The 24,405-nt window shown below is 41.2% G+C and overlaps 1 protein-coding gene across 5 annotated transcripts in view; it reads right to left on the reverse strand.

Moving 5' to 3' along the window:
• The window catches only part of Utrn (utrophin), a 528,929-nt gene that overhangs the window by 161,335 nt on the left and 343,189 nt on the right, over positions 1 to 24,405 (reverse strand). For 4 of the 5 annotated variants that reach the window (XM_057761785.1, XM_057761787.1, XM_057761786.1 and 1 more), the window contains one exon: positions 8,457 to 8,629. In XM_057761785.1, the coding sequence (XP_057617768.1) occupies positions 8,457 to 8,629 (173 nt within the window). Of the gene's footprint in view, positions 1 to 8,456; positions 8,630 to 17,243; positions 17,408 to 24,405 lie in introns of those variants that run through there. The other variant, XM_057761789.1, reaches the window with a different exon arrangement.

Genomic DNA, 24,405 nt, shown 5'->3' on the forward strand with positions numbered 1-24,405 from the left:
ACTTCTGATCCTAAGGTTCATACTTAGTGAATTTTACTCTCACCCAAGCAAACATGAATCATCATTTTCCATTTTAGTGTCCATAAGAGGCATTTAATCTCAATGAATACACCTTCAAATTGGACATAAAAACTTGATGAAGCAAAATAAGTTCAATACCAAGAGTTAAAAATATCTATGTTCGAGGTGCCGAGAAGTTTCATCGGGACAGGTGAGTGTGTGCTATCCTGGGGCAGACTGTCCCGGTAGAGAGCACAAACGCCCCTCCCCCAGCTCCTGCTGCAGAGCTTTCTCTCCTACACACCCGCCCCCACCCCCACCCCCAAGCCTGCCTTGCCTGCAAGGTCCTTAGCTGTGGAACAGTTTCCTGCCATTTCACTAAGGCTACCAACCCAGAGCAGTGAGTCCCTGACTAGAGGGCAGGCCTCAAGGCCCCCGCCAGGGAAAGCGGGCCCCTGCTGCTGGGGCGGCAGTCTCTGCTGTGATCTGCTGGACCTGCTCTGCCTGCGCCCTACTTCCATTAGTCCCTGGCTCATTGGGGCATCCAGGAGTTCCTGTGTAGGTGCCAAGAAGTTTCATCGGGACGGGTGAGTGTGTACTATCCTGGGGCGGACGGTCCCAGTAGAGAGCACAAACGCCCCTACACTAAGGCTACCCAACCAGAGCGGTGAGTGCCTGCCTAGCGGGCAGGCCTCAGCAACCCCCGAAAGGGAGCGCAGGCACCTCCAGCTTGTACTGCAGTGTCGCCTGTGTTCTACTGGACCCCGCCCGACCCCTTGCATTCGGCCTTCTTTACGCGGGTCATTGGAATACCACGCATCCATGTTTTGGTGTTGAGGAGTTCATCTGGAAGGGAACGGTTCCTGCCCCTACACTGAGGAGATACACCTAGAGAGTTAGTCACAGCAAAGACTGGTCCAAGACATCAGGCCTCTCCTGGCTCCATTTGAAGGAAAAGATGGGCAGGCGCCAATGAAAGAATTCCCCCAACAAGTTGAAAGGCAACGTGACATCACCAGGATCCAGGAATCCCGAAATGAGAAGTCTACACCCTAATCCAGAAGAATTAGAAGAATTCGACTCAAAAGTGAATTTTATGAAAATAATAGAGGACCTTAAACAGGAGGTGAAAAACTGCCACAGCCAATTAGAGATTACAAACAAAAAGGTAGAGGAAATGAATAAATATCTCAATGATACCCAAGAAATCCAAGAGAAACAAGAAAAAGTAATCAAACAGGTAAGGGAAACGGTTCAAGACTTGAAGAATGAAGTGGAAGTAATAAAGAAAACACAAACCGAGGGAAGGATGGAGATGGAAAATTTGAATAAACGAACAGGAACTACAGAGACAAGTACCACCAACAGATTACAAGAGATAGAAGAAAGAATCTCAGACAGTGAAGATACCATAGAGAAAATAAACACTCTCATCAAAGAAAACAGCATAACCAACAAATTCTCATCACAAAACATTCAGGAAATCTGGGACACAATAAAAAGACCAAACCTAAGAATATAGGGATAGAAGAAGGAGAAGAAGTACAGCTCAATGGTCCAGAAAATATATTTAATAAAATTATAGAAGAAAACTTTCCCAACCTTAAGAAAGATATTCCTTTGAAGGTCCAAGAAGCATACAGAACACCAAATCGACTGGATCAAAAAAAAACATCTCCTCGTCATATAATAATCAAAACACAAAACATACAGAATAAAGAAAGAATATTAAGAGCTGCAAAGGAAAAAGGTCAAGTTACCTATAAAGGTAAACCTATCAGACTTACACCTGATTTCTCTATGGAAACCATGAAAGCCAGAAGGTCCTGGATAGATATACTGCAGAAACTACGAGACCATGGATGCAATCCCAGACTACTATACCAGCCAAGCTTTCGTTCACTATAAATGGAGAAAACAAAGTTTTCCAGGATAAAAACAAATTTAAACAATACGTAGCCACAAATCCAGCCCTTCAGAAAGTAATTGAAGGAAAATCACAAACCAAGGAGTCCAACAATGCCCACAATAACTCAGACATCTAATGTCCCTTCACCAGCACAACTTGAAGAAGGGAAACACACAAACTCTACTACCAAAGGAAAGAAAGAAAGAAAGAAAGAAAGAAAGAAAGAAAGAAAGAAAGAAAGAAAGGAAAAATGACCGGAGTTAACAACCACTGGTCATTAATATCACTTAATATCAATGGACTCAACTCACCTATAAAGAGGCACAGGCTAAGAGATTGGATAGGAAAACAGGATCCAACATTCTGCTGCTTACAAGAAACACACCTCAACCACAAAGACAGACATCTACTCAGAGTAAAGGGCTGGGAAAAGGTTTATCAAGCAAATGGACCTAAGAAACAAGCAGGTGTGGCCATACTAATTTCTAAGAAAGTTGACTTCAAACTAAAATCAATCAAAAGAGATGGAGATGGACATTTTTTACTCATAACAGGAACAATTCACCAGGATGAAATCTCAATCCTGAATATATATGCCCCTAATATAAAAGCACCCACTTATGTAAAAGAAACGTTACTAAAACTCAAGGCAGTCATCAAACCACACACACTAATAGTAGGAGATTTCAACACTCCTCTCTCACCAATGGACAGGTCAATCAGACAGAAACCTAACAGAGAAATAAGAGGATTAAGGGAGGTAATGAATCAAATGGACTTAACAGACATCTATAGAACATTCCACCCAAATAGGAAAGAATATACCTTCTTCTCTGCAGCGCATGGAACCTTCTCGAAAATAGACCACATACTCGGTAACAAAGCAAACTTACACAGCTACAAAAAAATATCGGTAACCACCTGTGTCTTATCAGATCACCATGGATTAAAGTTAGAATTCAACAACAATGCTATTCCCAGAAAGCCTATGAACTCATGGAAACTGGACAGTCAACTACTGAACCTCACCTAGATCAAGGAAGAAATAAAGAAAGAAATTAAAGTCTTTCTTGAATTCAATGAAAACGAAGACTCAACATACTCAAACCTATGGGACACTATGAAAGCAGTGCTAAGAGGAAAATTCATAGCATTAAGTGCCCACTTAAAGAAAACGGAGAAAGCACACATTGGAGACTTAATAGCCCACCTGAAAGCTTTAGAAAAAAAAGAAGCAGACTCACCTAGGAGAAGTAGAAGACTGGAAATAATCAAATTGAGGGCTGAAATCAACAAAATAGAAACACAGAAAACAATCCAAAGAATCAATGAAACAAAAAGCTGGTTCATGGAGAAAATCAATAAGATTGATAAACCCCTATCCAAACTAATCAAACGGCAGAGAGAGAATACGCAAATTAACAAAATCAGAAACGAAAAGGGAGACATAACCACAGACTCAGAGGAAATTCAGAGAATCATTAGATCTTACTACAAAAACCTGTATGCCACAAAATTGGAAAATGTTATAGAAATGGACACTTTTTTAGATAAGTACCATATACCAAAGTTAAACCAGGACCAGGTGAACATTCTAAATAGACCTGTTAGTCGCGAAGAATTAGAAGTTGTTATAAAAAACCTCCCCACCAAAAAAAGCCCAGGTCCAGACGGCTTCAATGCAGAATTCTACCAGAACTTCCAAGAAGACCTAATACCTATACTCCTTAATGTATTTCACAATATTGAAACAGAGAAGTCATTGCCAAATTCCTTTTATGAAGCTGAAGTTACTCTGATACCAAAACCACACAAAGACACAACCAAGAAAGAGAACTACAGGCCAATCTCACTCTTGAACATCGACGCAAAAATACTCAATAAAATACTGGCAAACCGAATCCAAGAACACATTAGAAAAATTATCCATTATGATCAAGTAGGCTTCATCCCAGAGATGCAGGGCTGGTTCAACATACGAAAATCTATCAATGTAATCCATCATATAAATAACCTGAAAGAAAAAAACCATATGATCATTTCATTAGATGCTGAAAAAGCATTTGACAAAATTCAACATCCCTTTATGATAAAGGTCTTAGAGAGATTAGGAATACAAGGGTCGTTCCTAACTATAATAAATGCTATTTATAGCAAGCCGTCAGCTAACATCAAATTAAATGGAGAGAAACTCAAAGCTATTCCACTAAAATCAGGAACACGACAAGGTTGTCCACTTTCTCCATACCTCTTTAATATAGTGCTTGAAATTCTAGCAATAGCAATAAGACAACATAAGGGGATCAAAGGGATTCAAATCGGAAAGGAAGAAGTTAAACTTTCATTATTTGCAGACGATATGATAGTGTACATAAGCGACCCCAAAAACTCCAGCAAAGAACTCCTTCAACTGATAAACACCTTTAGTAGCGTTGCAGGATACAAGATCAATTCCAAAAAATCAGTTGCCCTCCTATACACAAAGGATAAGGAAGCAGAGATGGAAATCAGAGAAGCATCACCCTTCACGATAGCCACAAATAGCATAAAATATCTTGGGGTAACCCTAACCAAGGAAGTAAAGGATCTATTTGACAAGAACTTTAAGTCAATGAAGAAAGAAATTGAGGAGGATACCAGAAAATGGAAGGATCTCCCTTGCTCTTGGATAGGGAGGATCAACATAGTAAAAATGGCAATTCTACCAAGGGCAATTTATAGATTCAATGCAATCCCCATTAAAATCCCATCAAAATTCTTCACAGATCTTGAGAGGACAATAATCAACTTTATATGGAGAAACAAAAAATCCAGGATAGCCAAAACAATCTTATATAATAAAGGATCGTCTGGAGGCATTACCATCCCTGACCTCAAACTCTATTACAGAGCCTCAGTATTGAAAACAGCTTGGTATTGGCATAAAAACAGAGAAGTCGATCAATGGAACCGAGTAGAAGACCCTGATTTTAACCCACAAACTTATGAACACCTAATTTTTGATAAAGGAGCTAAAAGTATTCAATGGAAAAAAGAGAGCATCTTCAACAAATGGTGCTGGCAGAACTGGTTGTCAACGTGTAGAAGAATGAAAATAGATCCATATCTATCACCATGCACAAAACTCAAGTCCAAATGGATTAAAGACCTCAATATTAGTCTGAACACACTGAACCTGATAGAAGAAAAAGTTGGAAGTACTCTACAACATATGGGTACAGGAGATCACTTCCTACGTTTATCCCCAGCAGCACAGACATTAAGGACAACATTGAATAAATGGGACCTCCTGAAACTGAGTAGCTTCTGTAAAGCAAAGGACACTGTCACTAAGACAAAAAGGCAACCCACTGACTGGGAGAAGATCTTCACCAACCCTGCTACAGACAAAGGTCTGATCACCAAAATATATAAAGAACTCAAGAAACTAAACTTTAAAATGCTAATGAACCCAATAAAAAAATGGGGCACTGATCTGAACAGAGAATTCTCAACAGAAGAAATTCAAATGGCCAAAAGACACCTAAGGTCATGCTCAACCTCCTTAGCGATAAGGGAAATGCAAATTAAAACAACTTTGAGATACCATCTTACACCTGTCAGAATGGCTAAAATCAAAAACACCAATGATAGCCTTTGCTGGAGAGGTTGTGGAGAAAAAGGCACACTCATTCATTGCTGGTGGGAATGCAAACTTGTGCAACCACTTTGGAAATCAGTGTGGCGATTTCTCAGGAAATTTGGGATCAACCTACCCCAAGATCCAGTAATACCACTATTAGGAATATACCCAAGAGATGCCACATCAAATGACAAAAGTATCTGTTCAACTATGTTCATAGCAGCATTGTTTGTAATAGCCAAAACCTGGAAACAACCTAGATGCCCTTCAATGGAGGAATGGATGAAGAAAGTGTGGAATATATACATATTAGAGTACTACTCAGCAGTAAAAAACAATGACTTCTTGAATTTTGCGTGCAAATGGATGGAAATAGAAAACACTATCCTGAGTGAGGTATCCCAGACCCAAAAAGAGGAACATGGGATGTACTCACTCATAATCGGTTTCTAGCCATAAATAAAAGACATTAAGCATATAATGTGTGATCCTATAGAAGTTAAATAAGAAAGTGAACCCAAAGAAAATCATATAGTCATCCGCATGGAGAGGGGGAAGTAGACAAGATTGCAGGGCAAAAACTGGGAACTTGCGGGTGAGGTGGCATGGGGCAAAGGGGAAATGGGATGAGAAATATGAGAAGGGGAGGATGGGAGGAGCTCGGGGATTGGGATGGTTGGGATATAGGAAGGATGGATACGGGAGCAGCGAAGTATATATCCTATCTAAGGGAGCCATCTTAGGGTTGGCAAGAGACTTGACTCTTGAGGGGTTCGCAGGTGTCCAGGAATATGTCCCCAGCTGGTACCTTGGGCAACTAAGGAGAGGGAACCTGAAATGACCCTATCCTATACTGATGAATATCTTGCATATCACCTTAGAACCTTCATCTGGCGATGGATCGAGGTAGAGACAGAGTCTCAATTTGGAGCAACGGTCTGAGCTCTTAAGGTCCAAATGAGGAGCAGAAGGAGGGAGAACATGAGCAAAAAATCAGGACCACGAGGGGTGCACCCACCCACTGTGACAGTGGAACTGATTTATTGGGAGCCCACCAAGGCCAGCTGGTCTGGGACTGAATAAGCATGGGTTGATTCCGGACTCTCTGAGCATGACGGCCAATGAAGACTGATGAGAAGCCAAGGGCAATGGCACTAGGTTTCGATCCTAATACATGAACTGGCTTTGTGGGAGCTTAGCCTGTTTGGACGCTCACCTTTCTGGACGTAGATAGAAGGACCTTGGTCTTCCTGCAGGGCAGGGAATTTGGACTGCTCTTCAGTATTGAGAGGGAGGGGGAATGGAGTGGGGGGAGGAGAAGAGGAGTGGGGATAGGGGGAGGGAAGTGGGGGGAGCGGGCAATATTTGGGAGGAGGGGGAGGGAAATGGGAAACGGGGAGCAGGTGGAAATTTTAATTAAAAAAGAATAAAAAAAAATATCTATGTTCACTGTGCAGTGGGGAGGCACACATTCAATCCCAGAACTCAAAAGGCAGAGACAGGTAGACCTCTGTGAGTTCGAGGCCAGCATGGTCTACAAAGCGAGTTCCAGGACAGAGGGTTTTGACACAGAGAAATACTGTACGAAAAACCAATAGAAAAAAAAAATCTGCATTCAAACTCTGGCTTTTATTTTATTAGTTCAATCGTTATAGTTAATAAATTTCTCTTTTCTTGTATAAAAATTCTGACCATCCACTTTACCAGGATTCTTTCTGAAGAACACTCATGTGTCACTTAACAACAGGGACACCTGAGAATCCATAAGATCCCTACAGCATAAATTAAGCAATATGGTTGTGTAAGACTGACTAATGTACACAGTACATGGCTACTAAATAAAGTAATTGTTCTAAATGGGCATGATGGCATTTGTCTGTGTTCTTAGTACTCTGTGAATGGAGGATGAAGAAGAGGTAAAGGCCAGGGCCCATGGAGAGAGTTCACAAGGTAGGAACATCAGCTGCTCTTGCAGAGAACCCAAGTTGGTTCCCAGTATCTACATGGCAGCTCACAGTTGCCTGTAATTCTAGTTCTAGGGACCACAGTGCTCTCTTCTGCCCCCATGCTCTACTACACACATGGTGCACATATACTTACAAAGGTCATCTACATGCACATAATAAAAATAAAGGTTTTCGGTTTGGGGTTTTTTTTTTTTTAGAAAGTTTTAAAAACCAACCTTGGTTACAAAACAAACTCAAGATTAGCCTGGGCTATAGGACACCTTATTTTTAAAAAGTGTATGCCTTTAATCCCAGCACTTGAGAGACAAGGGCAAGCAGATTTTTATGAGTTCAACACCAGTCTGGTCTATTAAGTGAATTTTAGGTCATCCAGTGCTACATAGTGAAACCCTGTTTCAAATAGATAGATAAAGAGGTAGATGATAGGTAGGTATGTAGATAGGTAGATAGACAGACAAATAGATAGATAGATGATAGATAGATAGATAGATAGATAGATAGATAGATAGATAGATAGATAGATAGAAGATAGATGACAGGCAGAGACAGATAGATAACAACAGTTCTAACAATCTTGATACAGTATTAAGTAAACACTTGGCAATTAGCAGGTGTCAGTGACATCTTAACTGTTGTAAAATTTACAACATGAATATCTGTGAATATCTTGGTACAAACAGCAGAGTGCAAGGAGAATAAATGAGGTAAAAACTTCTATTTACTTATTTATTGAACATAAAACCCTACTCAAGGTAAGTGCTCTACTGCTTAATACATCTCCAGTCCCAACTTGCAAGAAAATGGACTTCGGATTTCAATCTTACACAAATTCTGATAGAGTTGCATTGGTGATAGACTGTCCTTTTTCTGATACACATACAGACAAATACAGACACACAGACACATATAAACAAACAAACAAGTATTTTTATCTTGTTTCGATATTGAGAATTCTGACCTGATGCTAGCAGATTTTGCTTTCAAGTCGTTCCATCTCTGGTTCATGTCATCCAGTCGGTGCTGAAGCATTGTGGCCTCCTCCGAATTCCCCAGCGCTTTCACCATCTTCTGCCTGTTTCCATCGATGCTTTTAAATATGTCATTGTGGGCATCAATTTCGGCCTGGATGTCCTAAAGAGAAAAGCAAAGAGACGATTCAAACGCTAAAGGTCACTGAGGCATGCCATGGGATTTCTGCAAAGTTACTTTTGTATTTGTAGAAGAGTTGTTTTCAATCGAAATACTTCATTTCACCATCTGTAATACATAACAAAACCAAGTGTTCCCACAGTTCCGGCACGGAAAATAACAGCCTTTAAATCTTCAATACATTGATTCCCCACATCCTAAAAGTGGAATTTATAATAATCTACATTTCATGTATCGGCCTACTTGATGTCAGTATTTTAGGATGAGTGGGCAGTTTTTGAGGTTTTATAACTATTATTATAAATCACTTAATTTTGCTTAAAATTCATGTGATTATTTTTCTATACTTTACACATCGCCAAAGCAAGATACCATCTAATCTTGGATGTTTTACACATTTTCACAAAGTTGCTTTTCCTGGGCCTGCCCTTTCAATAAGATACAATATTTTCTAAAACTTCTGAAAAATATTAATGTGTATACTTATTGTCATTAAGAAATAATAAAGGGAAAATAATTTTTATTCTATTAAATAGGAAGGTAGTTTACTTGATGGCAACACAAATAAAGTGAAAATTAACAAAATTTCTTATAGACAGTAAGGACCATGACAATTTACATCTAAAGCTGGAAACTATTATCAAAGTACCTATCTTAAGAATATTAATGCATAAACACATTAAAAAATTGTTTGCTTTAAAATGAAAACCATAATACATTAGTGGTAACAAGCAATTGAGTTTGAAAACCAAGATACAAAGCTATATGCTATGTCTACTTAAATGTTAAAGATGATTTTCCAGTTATCATATATACTTGCATATAAGAAAATACAAATACATTAAAAGACTGGAAAAACAATAAAATAATATACTCTTTACCTAAGGAAGTTGTAGAAAAATCTAGGTTTTCTTCTGTGTGTATGTTTCTGAATTCTGAACAGTTTCTACATACCCTAAACAACACTTTTAGTAAAGGACTAAGAATATAATAATAAGCAATAGTCACTGAGAATGAACAAATGTTTATGAAATTACCAACAAAAAACAGACACCAGAGGTGGCCCGACAGGGGTGGTCCTCCTCTCCATAACTCATCGTGTAGATTAAGCATTGTATGAGAGCAATAGGAATGAATCGCCATTGAGAAAAGATGCGTGCACTGTTCAGCGCCACAGTTCCCTGCTCTTCCCAGCTGGTCTTCCTTTATGAGCCTATGACAGTGCTCTGGGGTTTTCTGCTTCCCATCCACACTGATAGATTGAAACTTTACTCCTAAACGTGAAAGTATGAAGAGATGAAGCCTTGGATAGATGGTCCGGTCACGGGGTAGCATTTTTCTGACAGGAAAAATGCCCTTATGAAATAGAGCCCCCTCCCCCCAAATGCCTTGCCTTTCCTACTCTGAGAGGGCATATTGTGAAGGCCTCATCCCTGAGTCAGAAAGCGGGCTCTCACCAGACTCAAAATCTGTAGTTGTTTGATCTGAACTTCCCTATCTTCAGAATAGGAGAAAGATTACTGTTCACGGTCGAACTGCTTCAGGGCACTTTGTTACAACAGCTCAAATTGAGAGGGCGTTCATTTTCCTGAGACTCTCCAATTCTCAATGAGCATGGGAAAAGGCAAATAAATGTTCATAGAATATTCAGGATCAGCTATCTAGCAAATCTGAGACCAGTCTGGGTAAACCTTCCTGAGACTCCGTCTTTCTTTTTTTTCCCCCCTTCTCACTACTGGAATCATAAAATCTGCACTGAGCATCACCTACATATCATAGAGAGATCTGTATATAAAACTCAGAAGACTGGTTTTGCAATGCTGTAGACCTCTATCATCACCATATTTCTCAAGAGACTCCCTGGCACCATCAGCAAGGCCTCTCTTTGCTTTCCATTGCCATGGGAACTTGGCCCCACATCCGCTGTACAGGTTCCTAAGCATCAGTGGACCACACCTAGACTCTCAACACAGCCTCCAGCCACAACATCCTGACAAATACCTGGCTCCCAACTACTGCCTCCCTTCATATTCAAGAGATACAGAAAGACAGAAAGACAACAGGATATAGGAACACTTGAGTATGGTTCACCAGGGCACTCCCTAACTTGAGAGGTTTGGGTACTGCGAGTGTGACACAAATGGCGCACAATCATGGCAGGTGATGTTTTCCGATTCAGCAAAGATGGTAAATAGTATAAAACAGCAAAGTAGCAGAGAATGGGTTCAATCAATAAAGACACGGCCCTGAAATCTCTGCAGGAGCGCACTACAGCGATGTTCATGCTGGAATAAAGCTCTCAGTGTGCAGAGAACCCTCCCATTCATGACGAACATCAACGGAAAGAAAAATCAACAACCAGAATGTGAGCAAAACAAAAGAAATCAGCATCCATGATTTTGTTTTATTGACTATTTGATGGCATATTCTGCCAAAATGCCCAGAATGCTTTTTTTAAAAAAAAATATTATGTTTCTCCTGTATCTTTCACAGCCTCTGTTACACAGAGTAAGCCTAACATAAAACAAAATAAATGATATGAAGACCAATGTCATAAACAAATAATCATACATTTCTTCCGTCTAAACCCATTTTGACAGATTGGCAAATTAGTCACAGTAATTCCAGAAGAAAGTAGGTAACGGACTGGATGTCAAAGAAGTAAACAGTTAGTTCAATTTCCTCACTTAACAGTCTTGGTTGTGGGAAACATGAAATCATTGAGAAGCTTGTGCAGTAGAGACCTGTCTAAGCTCTCGGTGGAAATTCAGAATTAAATGAGCTTAATGAATCATGCTCCTTGGTAGATAGCTGTGCAGTGGTGTGACATGTCTAAATCAAGTTGCCAGCATGGACCACTGTGAGAGCACAACCCTCAGGCAGCATAAAATGCTAAAATACATCAGAGTTCCATAAAGGAAGCTTTTCACTGGCCGCCCATCTGGGAAGATGGGCCCTACTTACGCTTACCTCTTTCACCCTGCAAGCGCTTCAGAAGGTTAAAGAGCACTAAATGGTTACTGATAATTAGCAAGGGACTGTAATCCATCTAGAAGCACAAAGCAATTCTCTTTCAGGCTCTTAGCATGAGTCAGTCATGTGCACACTGGGCCCAGAGCAATCGTCAAGTAGTTGAACTAATATCTCCAAGCGGGGCAGGGCAATGTCTTAAGGACTCATGTAAAGGGCTATGCATAATGTGGAGGGCTGGAAAGGAGGAAGAGCTCAGAAAAGAGGATGACTACGTTTCATTTGACGGAACTGCCATCAATTGCTTAAGATGCAAACTCCATCACAGCTCTCCAGAACAAGGCTTCAAAGGCTAGGCAAGGTCTTCTGATTAGGGAGCAGGGCTTCTGTGAAGAACACCCACTACCTAGGTCCAATAAATGGCATGAAGAAAGGTATATATTTCTTCTGTTTTGTACTTACTTTGATTTTGATATCTTAATAGCAATTTTGCCCTTAACTAGATATTTCTTTAATAGAGATATAAACAAAGATATTATGATGGATAGCGCGCACACACACACACAAACACACACATATACACAGGGAAATTTATTTGTGCTGTTGCTTCTGTTTTGCTTTTGAGACAGGGTATCACTATGTATCCTACACACACACACACACACACACACAAATTTGTTTGTGTTGTTGTTTCTGTTTTTGCTTTTGAGGCAGGGTGTCACTATGCATCCTAGGCTGAGCCTCCTACCTAACCTTCCAAACACTAAGTTTACAAACACAGGCCACCATGCCCAGATACATTTTGTTTTCTATGTCTTATGAACAATAGCAGCTTGATGGTGGAGGTAAAAATGTTCCTTTAGATTAGCCCAGCAGAAATGTGTAAACATTCTGACAGCACATGATACCACCAGCCGGCCTCAGCAGCTAAACCACTGCTAGACTAGATGCATCCTCTTTGAGACCAGTTGATACAACTTTATTTTTGCGTGGTTTATTTCTTTACCCCTACATGGCTAGTGGATCCCTGTTCTGAAGGTGGAGAAGTAAGATTAGCAATTACTTCCCTAGCCTGCCCTTTTAAAAATCACCCTGGATCTGAGAGACAGTGAAGATGGAGTGGAAGAAATACTGGAGGATTATCACTGGAGCCTCTGGTTTTAAAGATGAGATTCACAACTTGAAAAAAAAAATATCCCGACATTTTTTTCAAATAAAAATAAATCAAGTCAGAAATATGTTTTCACAGGTCGCAAGTTGTAATAAGTTATTCAATTACTTATTGGTTTCAATTACTCTATTAATTATGCCTCATACTACATTTTCTTCCAATGATTAGGTCTACAACATTCAATCAAGCTATTGCATCATATTTTGGTCAGCACTGGAATCTCATTTTGACAGTCAGGCTAACAGTACTGACAGTAACTTTTTCAAATTAAGAAGTCCACGTCAATAATGTTCTTCCCCAATTGTTTGTGATGTAAATGCACATAAGATAATGGGGTAGAAAAACCTTTGTTCTAGTTTGCCTTTGTATTACATTGTCAAGACACCCACTAAAACCAACCTGGGGAGGAAAGGATTTCTTTCAGTTTACAACTCCCAGGTCACAATCTGTAACTGAGACAAGTCAGAGCCAGAACCTGGAGGTGGGAGCTAAAGCAGAAACCCCTGGGAAACACTGCTTACTGCCTTGTTCCTCCTGGCTTGCTTGTGAACCAAGCTTAAAAATGCTCCCCCAATAGACTTATGTATTTCAAACCGACTGGAGCAGTTCTGAAATGCTGTGGAGACTTTAGGAGGTAGGGTCTGTCTGGAGGTTGCACGTTGCTAGGTGATAAGCTTGAGCACTGTAACTGACTCATCTATGAGCAAACCATCTTCGCTAGCTCCCACGAGCAGAAACACTCTGACTGCCATGCCTTCTCCAACATGATGGACTTCCGCCTGTGAACTGAGGTTCTCTTACAGCTCTTAAAATATTATCATCATGCTTAAGGAGGTAAAAGGCATAAAGATGCATTACATGTTTGTGACTGTATTGTCACTATGAAGAGCACCTTCCTTTAAAATCTCACCAAAAGAAAGCTACTATGCAGACACAAGGTAAGGGACCCTTGAAGGAAACTATAACCAAGCATATTGTATCATATGCTTCAAAACTGTGATAGAAGATTTTGAATACCCAAACAGCAACAAATGATAAATGTTTCAGATGATGGATGGCTTAAAGAACCTAAGTTAATCATGACATAATATATAAATGTAGCAACATGTCACGCGCTGCCCCATCAAGATGTATGATTATCATCCGTCAATTAAAAACAAAATCAAAATCCTTAGAATAACCATTATCATTAATCATCTAATTGCAGGGCTACAAAAATTAATAAAAGTGACAGCCATTTAAAACATTACTGAACTTAAACTGCCCATTACTCAGTCCTCTGTATGATGGAGGGACAGAAACAAAAACAGCATACAATGCAAGTGGTTTCAGTAGGACAGCATGTCACTAAAGCCATGATGCGCCCTTTATGAGGTATGTACAAGGAAAACACTGGTGCGTGCCTATAACTCTGGGATTGCTGTGTGTGGTTTAAGGATATATGCAAACATGCTTGTTGGCAGATTCACCTTGTAAGGTCCCTCTCCTCTGGTAAGAGGTTCCTCCTCTTACCAGATTTTGCATATCCAAATAGTCCATATAGTTCCTTGATCTTTGGTGAGCATCTCTATGTGTAATTTATACTTCCTGCCTTATGGATCACCAAGGACCATAACATTGTGGTTCTAGGACACAGGAGTCCCAGGTACCATCTGCCCAGCCTGCAGAAAATCACAATCCTGGAACATATCTTGGGAGCAGATAGTCCATCATTTTCCTGATTCAATTATGGATGAAAACAACAAAACCACTGGACTTCTCTGGAAATAATGTGACTTTCTGTTCATCTCCACAGCCTGCTTCCTTAAAAGGCAGATAGAAGATTTGCTTTAATCCCATTCAGGAATCTTAATTATCTCACAAGTTTATCTCTCATTTTTAGCCAGCACTGACCTCAGTTGCTGAACATATCAAGATCTGTGTCCATTATCCCAATATTGGTTCTTAGTTTCCTTGAAGTAAAAAATAGCTTCAAAACGCAGAGCAAAATAGGCATTTGGTTGTGAGGCCTACCACCTGATTGAACAGTTAGAAAGGGCGTCACTAAGGCAAGTGTTCCATCTAGAAGCAGATCGCTAATACTGATGAAGAGAGAACTAAGGGGACTGAAAGTAAAGAGAGCCCCCAATGCACACGGTAGGTGAGCTTCTGTATTCCACGGAATAAAGAGAGTCCCCAACGCACATGGCAGGTTAGCTTTTGAATTCCACGGAATCAAGAGAGTCCCCAATGCACACAGCAGGTGAGCTTCTGTATTCCATGGAACAGAGAGAGTCCCCCAATGCACACAGTAGGTGAGCTTCTGTATTCTGTGGAATAAAGAGAAGCCACCAATGCAACACATAGGATAAAGGGAGTTGAGTCCACCACTGCACATGACAGCATCAGCACCGGGGCCTTTCCAATTGCAATAGTTCAGACTTTTCCATAGAAATGCAGCACTGCTTTCTGAGTTGGAGAAAGGGAGGAAGCTGAATTTGAGAGGTGTGAAGCGGTGAAACCTTTCCAGAATTCAATTTTCCTGGCAATGACTTAATGGAACATAAGCTCAGTATATGAAACAGCTTTGTGAAAACATACAAAGGATTTTTTAAAAGGCGTGAGCTGGAAAAATGCACATTCGTGGATGATGACTTCCCACTGGTGAAACACACAAAGGTGTGACTTTCACTGGGTCTTATACTTGGGTCCATCACAAAAGCAAGCAGATACAAATGTCATACTCGACAGAAGCAGACTGTTTCTTTGAAAAACTATCTCTGGAGAAAAACTTCAAATCAAGCCTTTAACAGGCACACACCTCCTTTTACTGTCGGGCCAACTACTAAAGTGAAAATAGGATTAAGATACATTCAGATACTAAAGTTTTGGGGTTGAGAAAGGCTACCGACACCAGAATGTCTCACTCTACCCATTAAGTGGCCCAGAGGCTTAAGAAAGTAGGTTGCTCACCTCAGCTATCTGATCTAAGCTTAAAGACTAACAGCAGCAATTACAACTCAAAAGTTCAGCTACTATGGCATAATTACTGCGGGGGGGAGGGGGAGTGGTGACAAGCATGGATTATTCATGTCACATATGCCCTACACCTTTTTAGGATGAAAGAGACAAATCTACAGAAAACGAGCTAACAGACCTCTTTATGGTCATAAAACTTGTCACCTGCTGTTTCCAGCTGCCATAAGAATGAGATTCTTTCCTTTCCAGCAAGCCCACTGCGAACCAGCCCTTGCTCTCCAGAACTCAGATGTTTAACAACTATGAAAACAGTAGGTCAAAGTTGACCCCGTGTTACAATCGAAAGACCCACTACTAGAGTTGGGGTGCAAGGAGAGTCAGGGAGCACCCTCCAAGAAGGGCTAACTTCTTTTCTCTGTCCATCCTTCTGATGTTCTTCCCTCCAATGTTGGGAGGCCAGGGTGGCTGTAATTGTCCAGGAAAATATCCAGCACCAACTTAAGTGGTATCACTTTTGTGTCTTTCTTTTTCTGGCTGTTGTAATTCCTAAGACAAAGCTTATTAATGCTTTGAATGATTCAATATAGTCTTGTTTATATCTGTACTATCACTGAACGGGGGGGCGGGGGGGGAGACCCAGAGCACATATTTAACAGTTGACAAACAGTTCATCTGTGCGGGTAGAGATAAACTGCTCAGCTTTTTTCTTCCCTTTCTCTCCTCACTTCTTTAAGGAATAGAGACTGGAGCAAGCCTGGCACTCAGGAAGCCGCTAACTGGCATGGGAAGGTTTCTGCATTGTTTAATTCTAAAAGCCAGGAGGTAGCTTTTTTGCAGGGTAAGCTCCACCCTGGGGTGTGCCAAAAAGCCTGGCGGGGGGGGGGGGGGAGGAGGATGCCAAATGAAAAACTTCTGACCCAAGCCTTGAAGCCCATCCACTTTAAAAACGGACAGCCTGAGAAAAAAGCCTGACAGCCGATCTGCCATCATTATCACGGGCCGGCTTCTGGGGCTCAGAACTGGTCCTCAGACAGGGCTATAAGAGCCAGGCTCAGCAGCAGCAGCAGCCTAAGAGATAAACAGACCCTAGGGGCATGGAAAACAGGACACAGGCCTAATGAAGTCAGGCTTTGGCACCCAAACCCAGTGTTTGTTGCTGGCTTTGGCTATTGTTTTGTTTTCTCCCCCAAACAAATTGCAATTAAGTTATCAGCTGACTTGACTATAAGCCATCCCTTCTGATGTGGAATGTTAAGGCTGACAAGCCTCAGAATTCACCCTGGCCAAGGGAAAGAACTGTGTTCTTAAAAACCTAATCTCACAGAAGCTATTAAATTTAAAAAAAAAAATGCTTTAGAAGTTAACACTAAACAATCAATCCAGGAGAAGGAGGAGGGGGGACGAGGAGAAGAAGAAGAAAAGAAGGAGGAAGAAGAAAGAGGAGAGCAGAAACAAGGGAAGGAAAAAGTGCATCAATGAAGTTTGCTTTCTGCATACCTTTTCAAATTTTGTCAACAATTCCCGTAAGCCGAAGTTCAGACCAATCATCGTCCGGGAGCCCTTGAAGCCTACATCCTCCTGGCAAACTTCCTTCAGACAACAGCGTCCAACTTCTAAAACCTGTGTCTTTTCTAGCTATACTTTCAAATCCTTTGTAAAATCCTTTACAATCCTTGCCCTTGAGCGGTGGCCCATGAGCATCAGCTGCTTGCGCTGGGACATTTTAGCCACCCCACCTTGGGTCCGCTTTTTTTCACGGACTTCGGAGCTCGGAAGGCAGAGACCTGCTTCTGTGTTTTCTTGTAGCTGTGTTCCAGAAGGCTGGCATGGTCTCCTCTCTGCCCTGAGACACCCAGGGTCTCTTTCTCCTCACCTCACTAATGACCTGCAGGCCACCACTGTTCCCTCCTGAGCCCAGACTTAGAGTTTGGTCTCAATTACACATAGTAGAAAGGAAGGAGGGAAAAAAGCTACAGCCTGGAAACTTGCAAGAGAGAAGGGAGGGAAGAAAAGCCAAGCATTACCAACTTCCTCCATTCAGACTGGTTTCAAAAAAAAAGAAAAAAGAAAAAAAAAATCTGGGTAAAGAGCCAGCTTCAAACAGCACGACTTATGTAGAGTTCCAGTAAGCAGGAGTGTGCTCTTAGCTGAAGAAACCCCGAAGAACCCGAGACAGGAGACCACCGGTTCCCACTCTCCCAGAGAACAGCCGCCAGCGGAGTTGCTATGGTGATCACCAAGCTAATTTCTCTCCACTTCCCCACTTCAGCTCAGCCTACGGGATGTGCTGTCAGTGTCGCAGAGCTAAAGTTTTAAAAGTTGCTTTGCTTGGGTCCGGAGGAAAGGTCTCGAGACAAATCCCATGATGCCCTCCGCAGGGCAGGGTGTGCAGCTGCCGAGAGGAGCCTGGAGCAGCTCCAGGGACTCCCAGACCCGCTCTGCCAGAGCTGTGGCAATCACTCTCTCTTCAGCCCTTGTTTATTATTTTAATAGGCATCCTCCCTTTCCACCACCCCCCTCACCCAGCTTCACTGAAGCTTACTCCCACTTCCGGGAGGCCTCCCTGCCCCAAACTTTAGTACAGTATCCTTTACATTGTCCTAGTTCTGAATAGACCCCAGGATCCATATTCCCCTTGGGAGCCCACCCATGAAAAGAAAAGGGAGTGGGTGTGCCACACAATACAAGCCACAAAAGAAAACAGGCTCGATTAATTCCATTATTTGTGCAAAGAAAATAAAAGGGGCTGTAAAGGCAAAATGACGAGGAAAAGACTTTTAAAAGTTCTTTGATCTTATTAAGAAGTCACTCAGACGGTTTTCAAGGGGAGAATTTGATACTGACACAGAACGGGAGAAAATATTCTGGTTTTAACAACCAGCGACACTGAAAGAACTTCCTTCCTACCTTGGTGGTACTCAGAGAAGCATGACGCTTCAGGTGTGGCGATTTTAGAGGGAAACCAACAGATCAAAGCACACCTTCTTTGCACTGGTCACAATCACCCTACAGTTTTGCTGTTCTGGCTGCACATAGCTATTTAGCATTGCAATAAAAGCTAAGGGTGGCAGGAATAAGCATAGGAAACATCTTTCTCTAGCTGTGTAGAGGATTTTTATCATAAAACCAGTATTTTAATGGTGACACATCACAAACGGGATGATGTGAAGATAACTAAGTTTACTTTTGACATCAAGTCACCAGCACAGGAGGGTTGAACAGCTAAAATCAGAGTTTCCTTTCCCAAATGACGACTTCAATTTCCCGAGAGATCAGAGTGGTTAGCACCCGTTTAAACCCATGGGGAAAGAGCTTCCCTTCAAATTAGCAAGGAGCATGGATCCCTCACTGTGACAGGTTTCTGATTTACAAGCCGTCTTGCTTTCCACCTTATTTTCACACCAGTATTTCAATAGCATGTGTTTTACATATGTCCACTTATACAAAACATAACAAGCTTTTAAGATATTTTCTTTATTTATTCATAAAAATCTACTCATCCCCTGTGGCAAATGGTCTCATGTGCTTTGCAATGCACTGGATTCTGATGGATAAATAGATACTCCCTGATGTAAGAAACTCTCCACTTGCTCTCCTCCGGATTCAGAAAATCTCAAGTTAAAAAAACAAAACAAACAAACAAAAAACCAATCTGTAATGTGGCTCAAAACAGAAGGGACAAAAGGGAGGCCCCAGCATTCAGAAGCCTAGGAGACTCCTTCTCTCAGGAACTGGTTGAGCCTTGGAAGCAGGTCTGCCTGGGCTCAGGCCACATGCTGAGACCTTTGAACAGCAGCAAACAAACTTTTTACATAAATTCAAGACAAAAGAAACCACCAACATTGTCATCGCCCCACCGAAAAATAAATAAATAAAGGAGCTGGAGGAAAAGAGCAATCTCTCCCCAGCTGGGCAAACGTCCAGCTACCACCCAGAGTGCTGCAGGGCTGGGAGCTACATGTGCAAACATGCCGCTCCCCATGGACATATCAGAAAAGACAACTGCAGAGACTCTATGGAGCGACAGACCATTGGACAGCAGAAGCAAACCAAGTAGCACAATGCTATAAGAAGTGGTCCAGATAGCTTGTATTCCTCTGCAAGAATAAACGTCATGATATATTAACAGCATCCTTTTTACGGACTATCTCCCCCAAAGAAGAAACTTCAATGAGTGCAATAAGCGCATGTGTTCTACACAGGCTGAGGATAAAGAGTGCCATCTCGCCAGGGCTCTGGTAGAACATCCCAAAGCTGCTGCTTCTGGACAATGCCCATTCTCAGAGATGCCATCCTCTGCCAGTAAAGAAGAGAGGGTAGGAGACAGAAATCTCTTCACTGTGGTCAAAAACTACCAAAGATGTGGGGAAACCTAGTTGTGATGGCAAAGTAAACGAAGGTGGAGATCGCTTTGTTCAACATGGAGCACTCAAAAGAAGGGGGGAATCACTTACACGGCATCTTCAAATTCCTGTTTTGATTATCTTTATTTTATTTTTAATTATATGTATATATATATATATAATATATATATATGTGTGTGTACATGTGAGTATGTACATGAGAATGAGAGTGAGGGTACCCACAATGGTTAGAAGAAAACCTTGGGGCTTCTAGGGCTAGAATTCAAAAAGTTGTGAACCACCTGGGCTGGATGCTAAGAATTGAACTCCAGCCCCCTGGAAGGGCAGAAAGAACTCTTGATGGCCAGGCAATCTGCCTAGTTCCAATCTCTGAATTATTTCTTTTAATTACACAATCAATCACACTAAACCTAAAGTGTTATGTTTATTTGTTATTTTTGAACTAGACAACCAAATCCAGGCTCTTCCTTATGTGAGGTAAGTGCTCGACCATCCAGTCCTCTCCAGCCTATAATTTCATAGTTTGATAATCAAACACTAAAAGTAAGATTTGTAAAATCCTACATACTGGTAATGATATTTTCTCAGGTTAAATTCAGTTCATGAAATACCATCTTGGTGATATATATCCCTTTTTTTATACCAAGCTTTTCTTTGACACATTATTTTCTGTAAATCTTATAAATCTTATAGACGCCTCCAGTGAAATTAAAAAGTCACCAGAGAGACAACAAATTGGAGGGTGGCATTTGAAGCAGTTGACATTTTCTCAGTTTAAACTAGTGTGCAAATAAGCTACTCACTAATCCTCAAGAGTGGGAATACACTCAACACTCCCGGTCCCTGTCACAGACCAACCTGAAGAACCCAGGGGTCTTTACTAAATGAGTCATGTTTCAAACATAAGCACACAGTTGCATGAGAAAGTAAAGAAAGGCTTCAGAGCCATGAAGAAATACAGGAAAATCCAACCAATAAAATCCAAATCCAAATTACTTAATTAAAACCACATTCCAGTGTCAAGATGAAGAAATCTGCATGGCTTTGGCATGGACTTCCTTCCAAAGGCTAGGCTAAGAAACATTCCACATTTTAAAACTGTGTTGCATAGAATTTGCTAAAAGATAACTTATTCGTAATTTTATGAAACAACAAGAGATTATCTAGTGTTAACCTTAAAGAGAGGCTTTTCCAGGAACAAAAAATGGCTCTTCAAGCATTCATGTGCTCTAAAGACCAAGTTTGCATTTGTAAAACTGTAACGATAAAGTGTATTTTCTGCATAAAACCTAACAGATGTCACATGATAGTGGCCAACACAAAGAACACAAAGAAAAGAAAGACATTTTAGGAGCCTGTAAAGCAAAGCATATGGAGGTCAATAGGTGACCATAGATAAATTGGTACATGGTGGCTGTTTCGCTTGTTACCAAAATGAACAGCTTCAGGCATGGGCCAGCAGACTTTGCCTGCTGTAAGCCCATTCAGACTCTAGGAAAGACTACTTCTTTCTTAGGAAGCAAATAACCTCATTTCTCCTCTTCATAACCGTGCTAAGTTGGAGGTAGGAACTCTAAAATAAAATAACATAGCTCCAAGCCCCTCATCATGACGGGAGTTTTCTACTCATTGTCTCTCACCACTGTGGCTCCATTAGGAGAGGCTATCCCATCCATTACGGTGTTTCAGTTCGCATGGGCCAGCAGTGCAGCCTGTCAGCTGCAAGCTATTTAAGGTAATATACAGCTCCAAAGGGCAGAAAGTTCAACCAAGAGATGGAGGCCTGAGCCCCCTCTTGAAAGGGGTGAAGTCTCCTTTCATCCCAGGAAGCCTGGGCAATATGACTGTATACAAGGCCCAAATTTATAATGTTCATCTTTAATAAGGGCTGTATCTATATTGATAATGATATGGGTGGTGGTTGGGAAATAAAAAAATAAAATTCATAACAGAAATAAATTCAATCCTCTCTACATTTCCACGGAAAACAGCCAGAAGACTTTAACTGGGATGCTAAAAGGCACAAAGAGCCTTTATCTTCCTCGGGGGAGTGGGTGGGTGCGGAAGGGGCTCAGGGGTAAGCTAACCAGACGATCCATTTCTGGATTTGCCTGCCAGGTGCAGGGGTCAGTTTTCCACAACCCTCCAAACGTTTAAGGATTCAGAGAGCACTTTATTAGGTGACTCAAAATAATGCCAAGATAAGTTAATGTCCCCAGACTACATCCTCCTGAAAATGAGGCAGCATCAGGCAAGAGTGAAGGATCTCAGGTGGTGGAGGGTCAGCATCCCAGATGTCTACTGACATTGCAGGAAGAGATGCAGCCATGCCCCAGGGAGCTTCAGGCAGAAGATACTAGAAGGCTTTCTATATGGTTTAATAAAGCTTTGCCAACGTGGCAGGACTGTTCAGGTTTAGGAAATAAAAGTCAAATTTAAAAGTAAAAACTTAACTAGTAGTGAGGAAAAAGTCAGAATTACATGGAGAATTTTCTCTCACAGACAAAATCCAGGGGCTTGCCACAGAAGGACATTGCCCCTGTACTGTGAATGAGAACTTAGGGAATGGAAGACGCTGTGGACGCATGCAAAGGTCAAACTAACCCCCAGGACATGCGCTCAACTTCTGCTTCTAATATGAAGCTGAGGTGTCTTCAGGACTCTTCCGGCTGAGCTTCAACTGTCAGCCATGTTCCTGCCAGCTTCCTGCTTAATAACATACTCAGAACTCGGAAAAGTGCGCCCAAACTGACTTGAACTTCCTAACCATATCTGGTCCACAGATTTTCCCATACGAACCATAAATGTGACTCCCCAAAAGACAGAGATCATCATTTTTGTTTTTGATTTCTCTCTCCCTTCCCTACCCACCCTCTGACTGACATGATGCTATGTCCTTACCACACTTCCTTCAGTAGGTGCTCTGGGCATTGAGCACATTGGGTCTTTGTTTCTTCCCCCTTGTGTTCACTGAACAGAGGCAGTGAACCTAGACCTGAATGAGGCAGCATATAAGAAAATCATGGGCTGATTAGAGAATGAAGAATTTCTACTCCTCATAGAACTAGGCTAAACCTTTCCATTTCCTGATGATTACTAGAATCTTCCCAGTCTGGGGACAGAGGATAATTTTAAATATTTACAACCTTTGACACAGAACTTCTATCCACAGGAGTTCAAAAGCATGTGCTTGAGAATGCTCAATAAGGCCGATTTGACACCCCAAAAACTAAAAGCAACCTAAACATGAAATCATGTTTAATCTAAATAAGAAATCGTGACAGATTCACATAGTAAGATGCGGAGTAGCTACAGAAAAGTAGATGGTGCTAGCAAATAAATAAATACATATATGTAATACATATATAGAAATAGGCCATATGAATATCCCCAAAGGCAGGAAGAATGGTGAAGTTTTGTATAGGAATAATCTATGCCAATTCTGGAAACGTCTATAAAACAGCAACAATGGATACCACTCAGACACAGACGTAGAGGCGAATATTGATAGATGAGATCTATTTAAATCTTTTCTACTTAAATTGATTTTTTGCCATAGCATTTTTTACTCTTTTTTACACAAAATGAAGTCCACTAGAAAATTCCTAAGAAAAGTGTATTCATCTTTTCAGGTAGACACTTACCCCAAAAATGGTGGCATCATTATATCTGAGAGCTAATGACACTGCACACAATCATTTTATTTTTGTCCCTGAAAGTCTCAGAAGTTTTGAAGTGCCAGATGGCCTACCATTGTAACAAATAAGCCCTCAATAAAAACGGGCCCCAGCAGAACAGGGTTTGCAAATGGCAAACTTTTCTAAAGGACAGGAGGACAAAGCCCTTTTGTTCTGAAAAGTTACTCTGTAACTAGCAACTCCTGCTTATTTAAATAATAACTATGTCTAAATAGGCACTATATCATTCTAGTTGCTCTCTTTTCAAAGGCGGCAATACCCCGACTGTCATCTAATATGTGATACTGTATGCTACACGCTCTGTGTGTGTATGTGGGGGAGGAGGTTATGCCCCACTGAGGCAGCCCTTCATCTCTGCAGCAGAGCTCACAGGTCCCACCTAGAATGCAAGAGCCAACGTCTGCCAGCCCCAACAAAGATGGGTTACCTGAAAACAACAGTGTCATTTATGATCAAAATCATTTTAGTAAAAAAAGACAATATCATCACCCTCGCTCGTCATGTCAGGACCTGTGATGCGTTATGAAGATTACAGTTGAAAAATAAAAAACAGAAGTACTGAGAGAAATGTGCCATGACATGGTGAGCAGCCGTCTG

Source organism: Chionomys nivalis, chromosome 2 (genome assembly GCF_950005125.1).
Source record: "Chionomys nivalis chromosome 2, mChiNiv1.1, whole genome shotgun sequence".
In the NCBI taxonomy this organism is placed as follows: Eukaryota; Metazoa; Chordata; class Mammalia; order Rodentia; family Cricetidae; genus Chionomys; species Chionomys nivalis.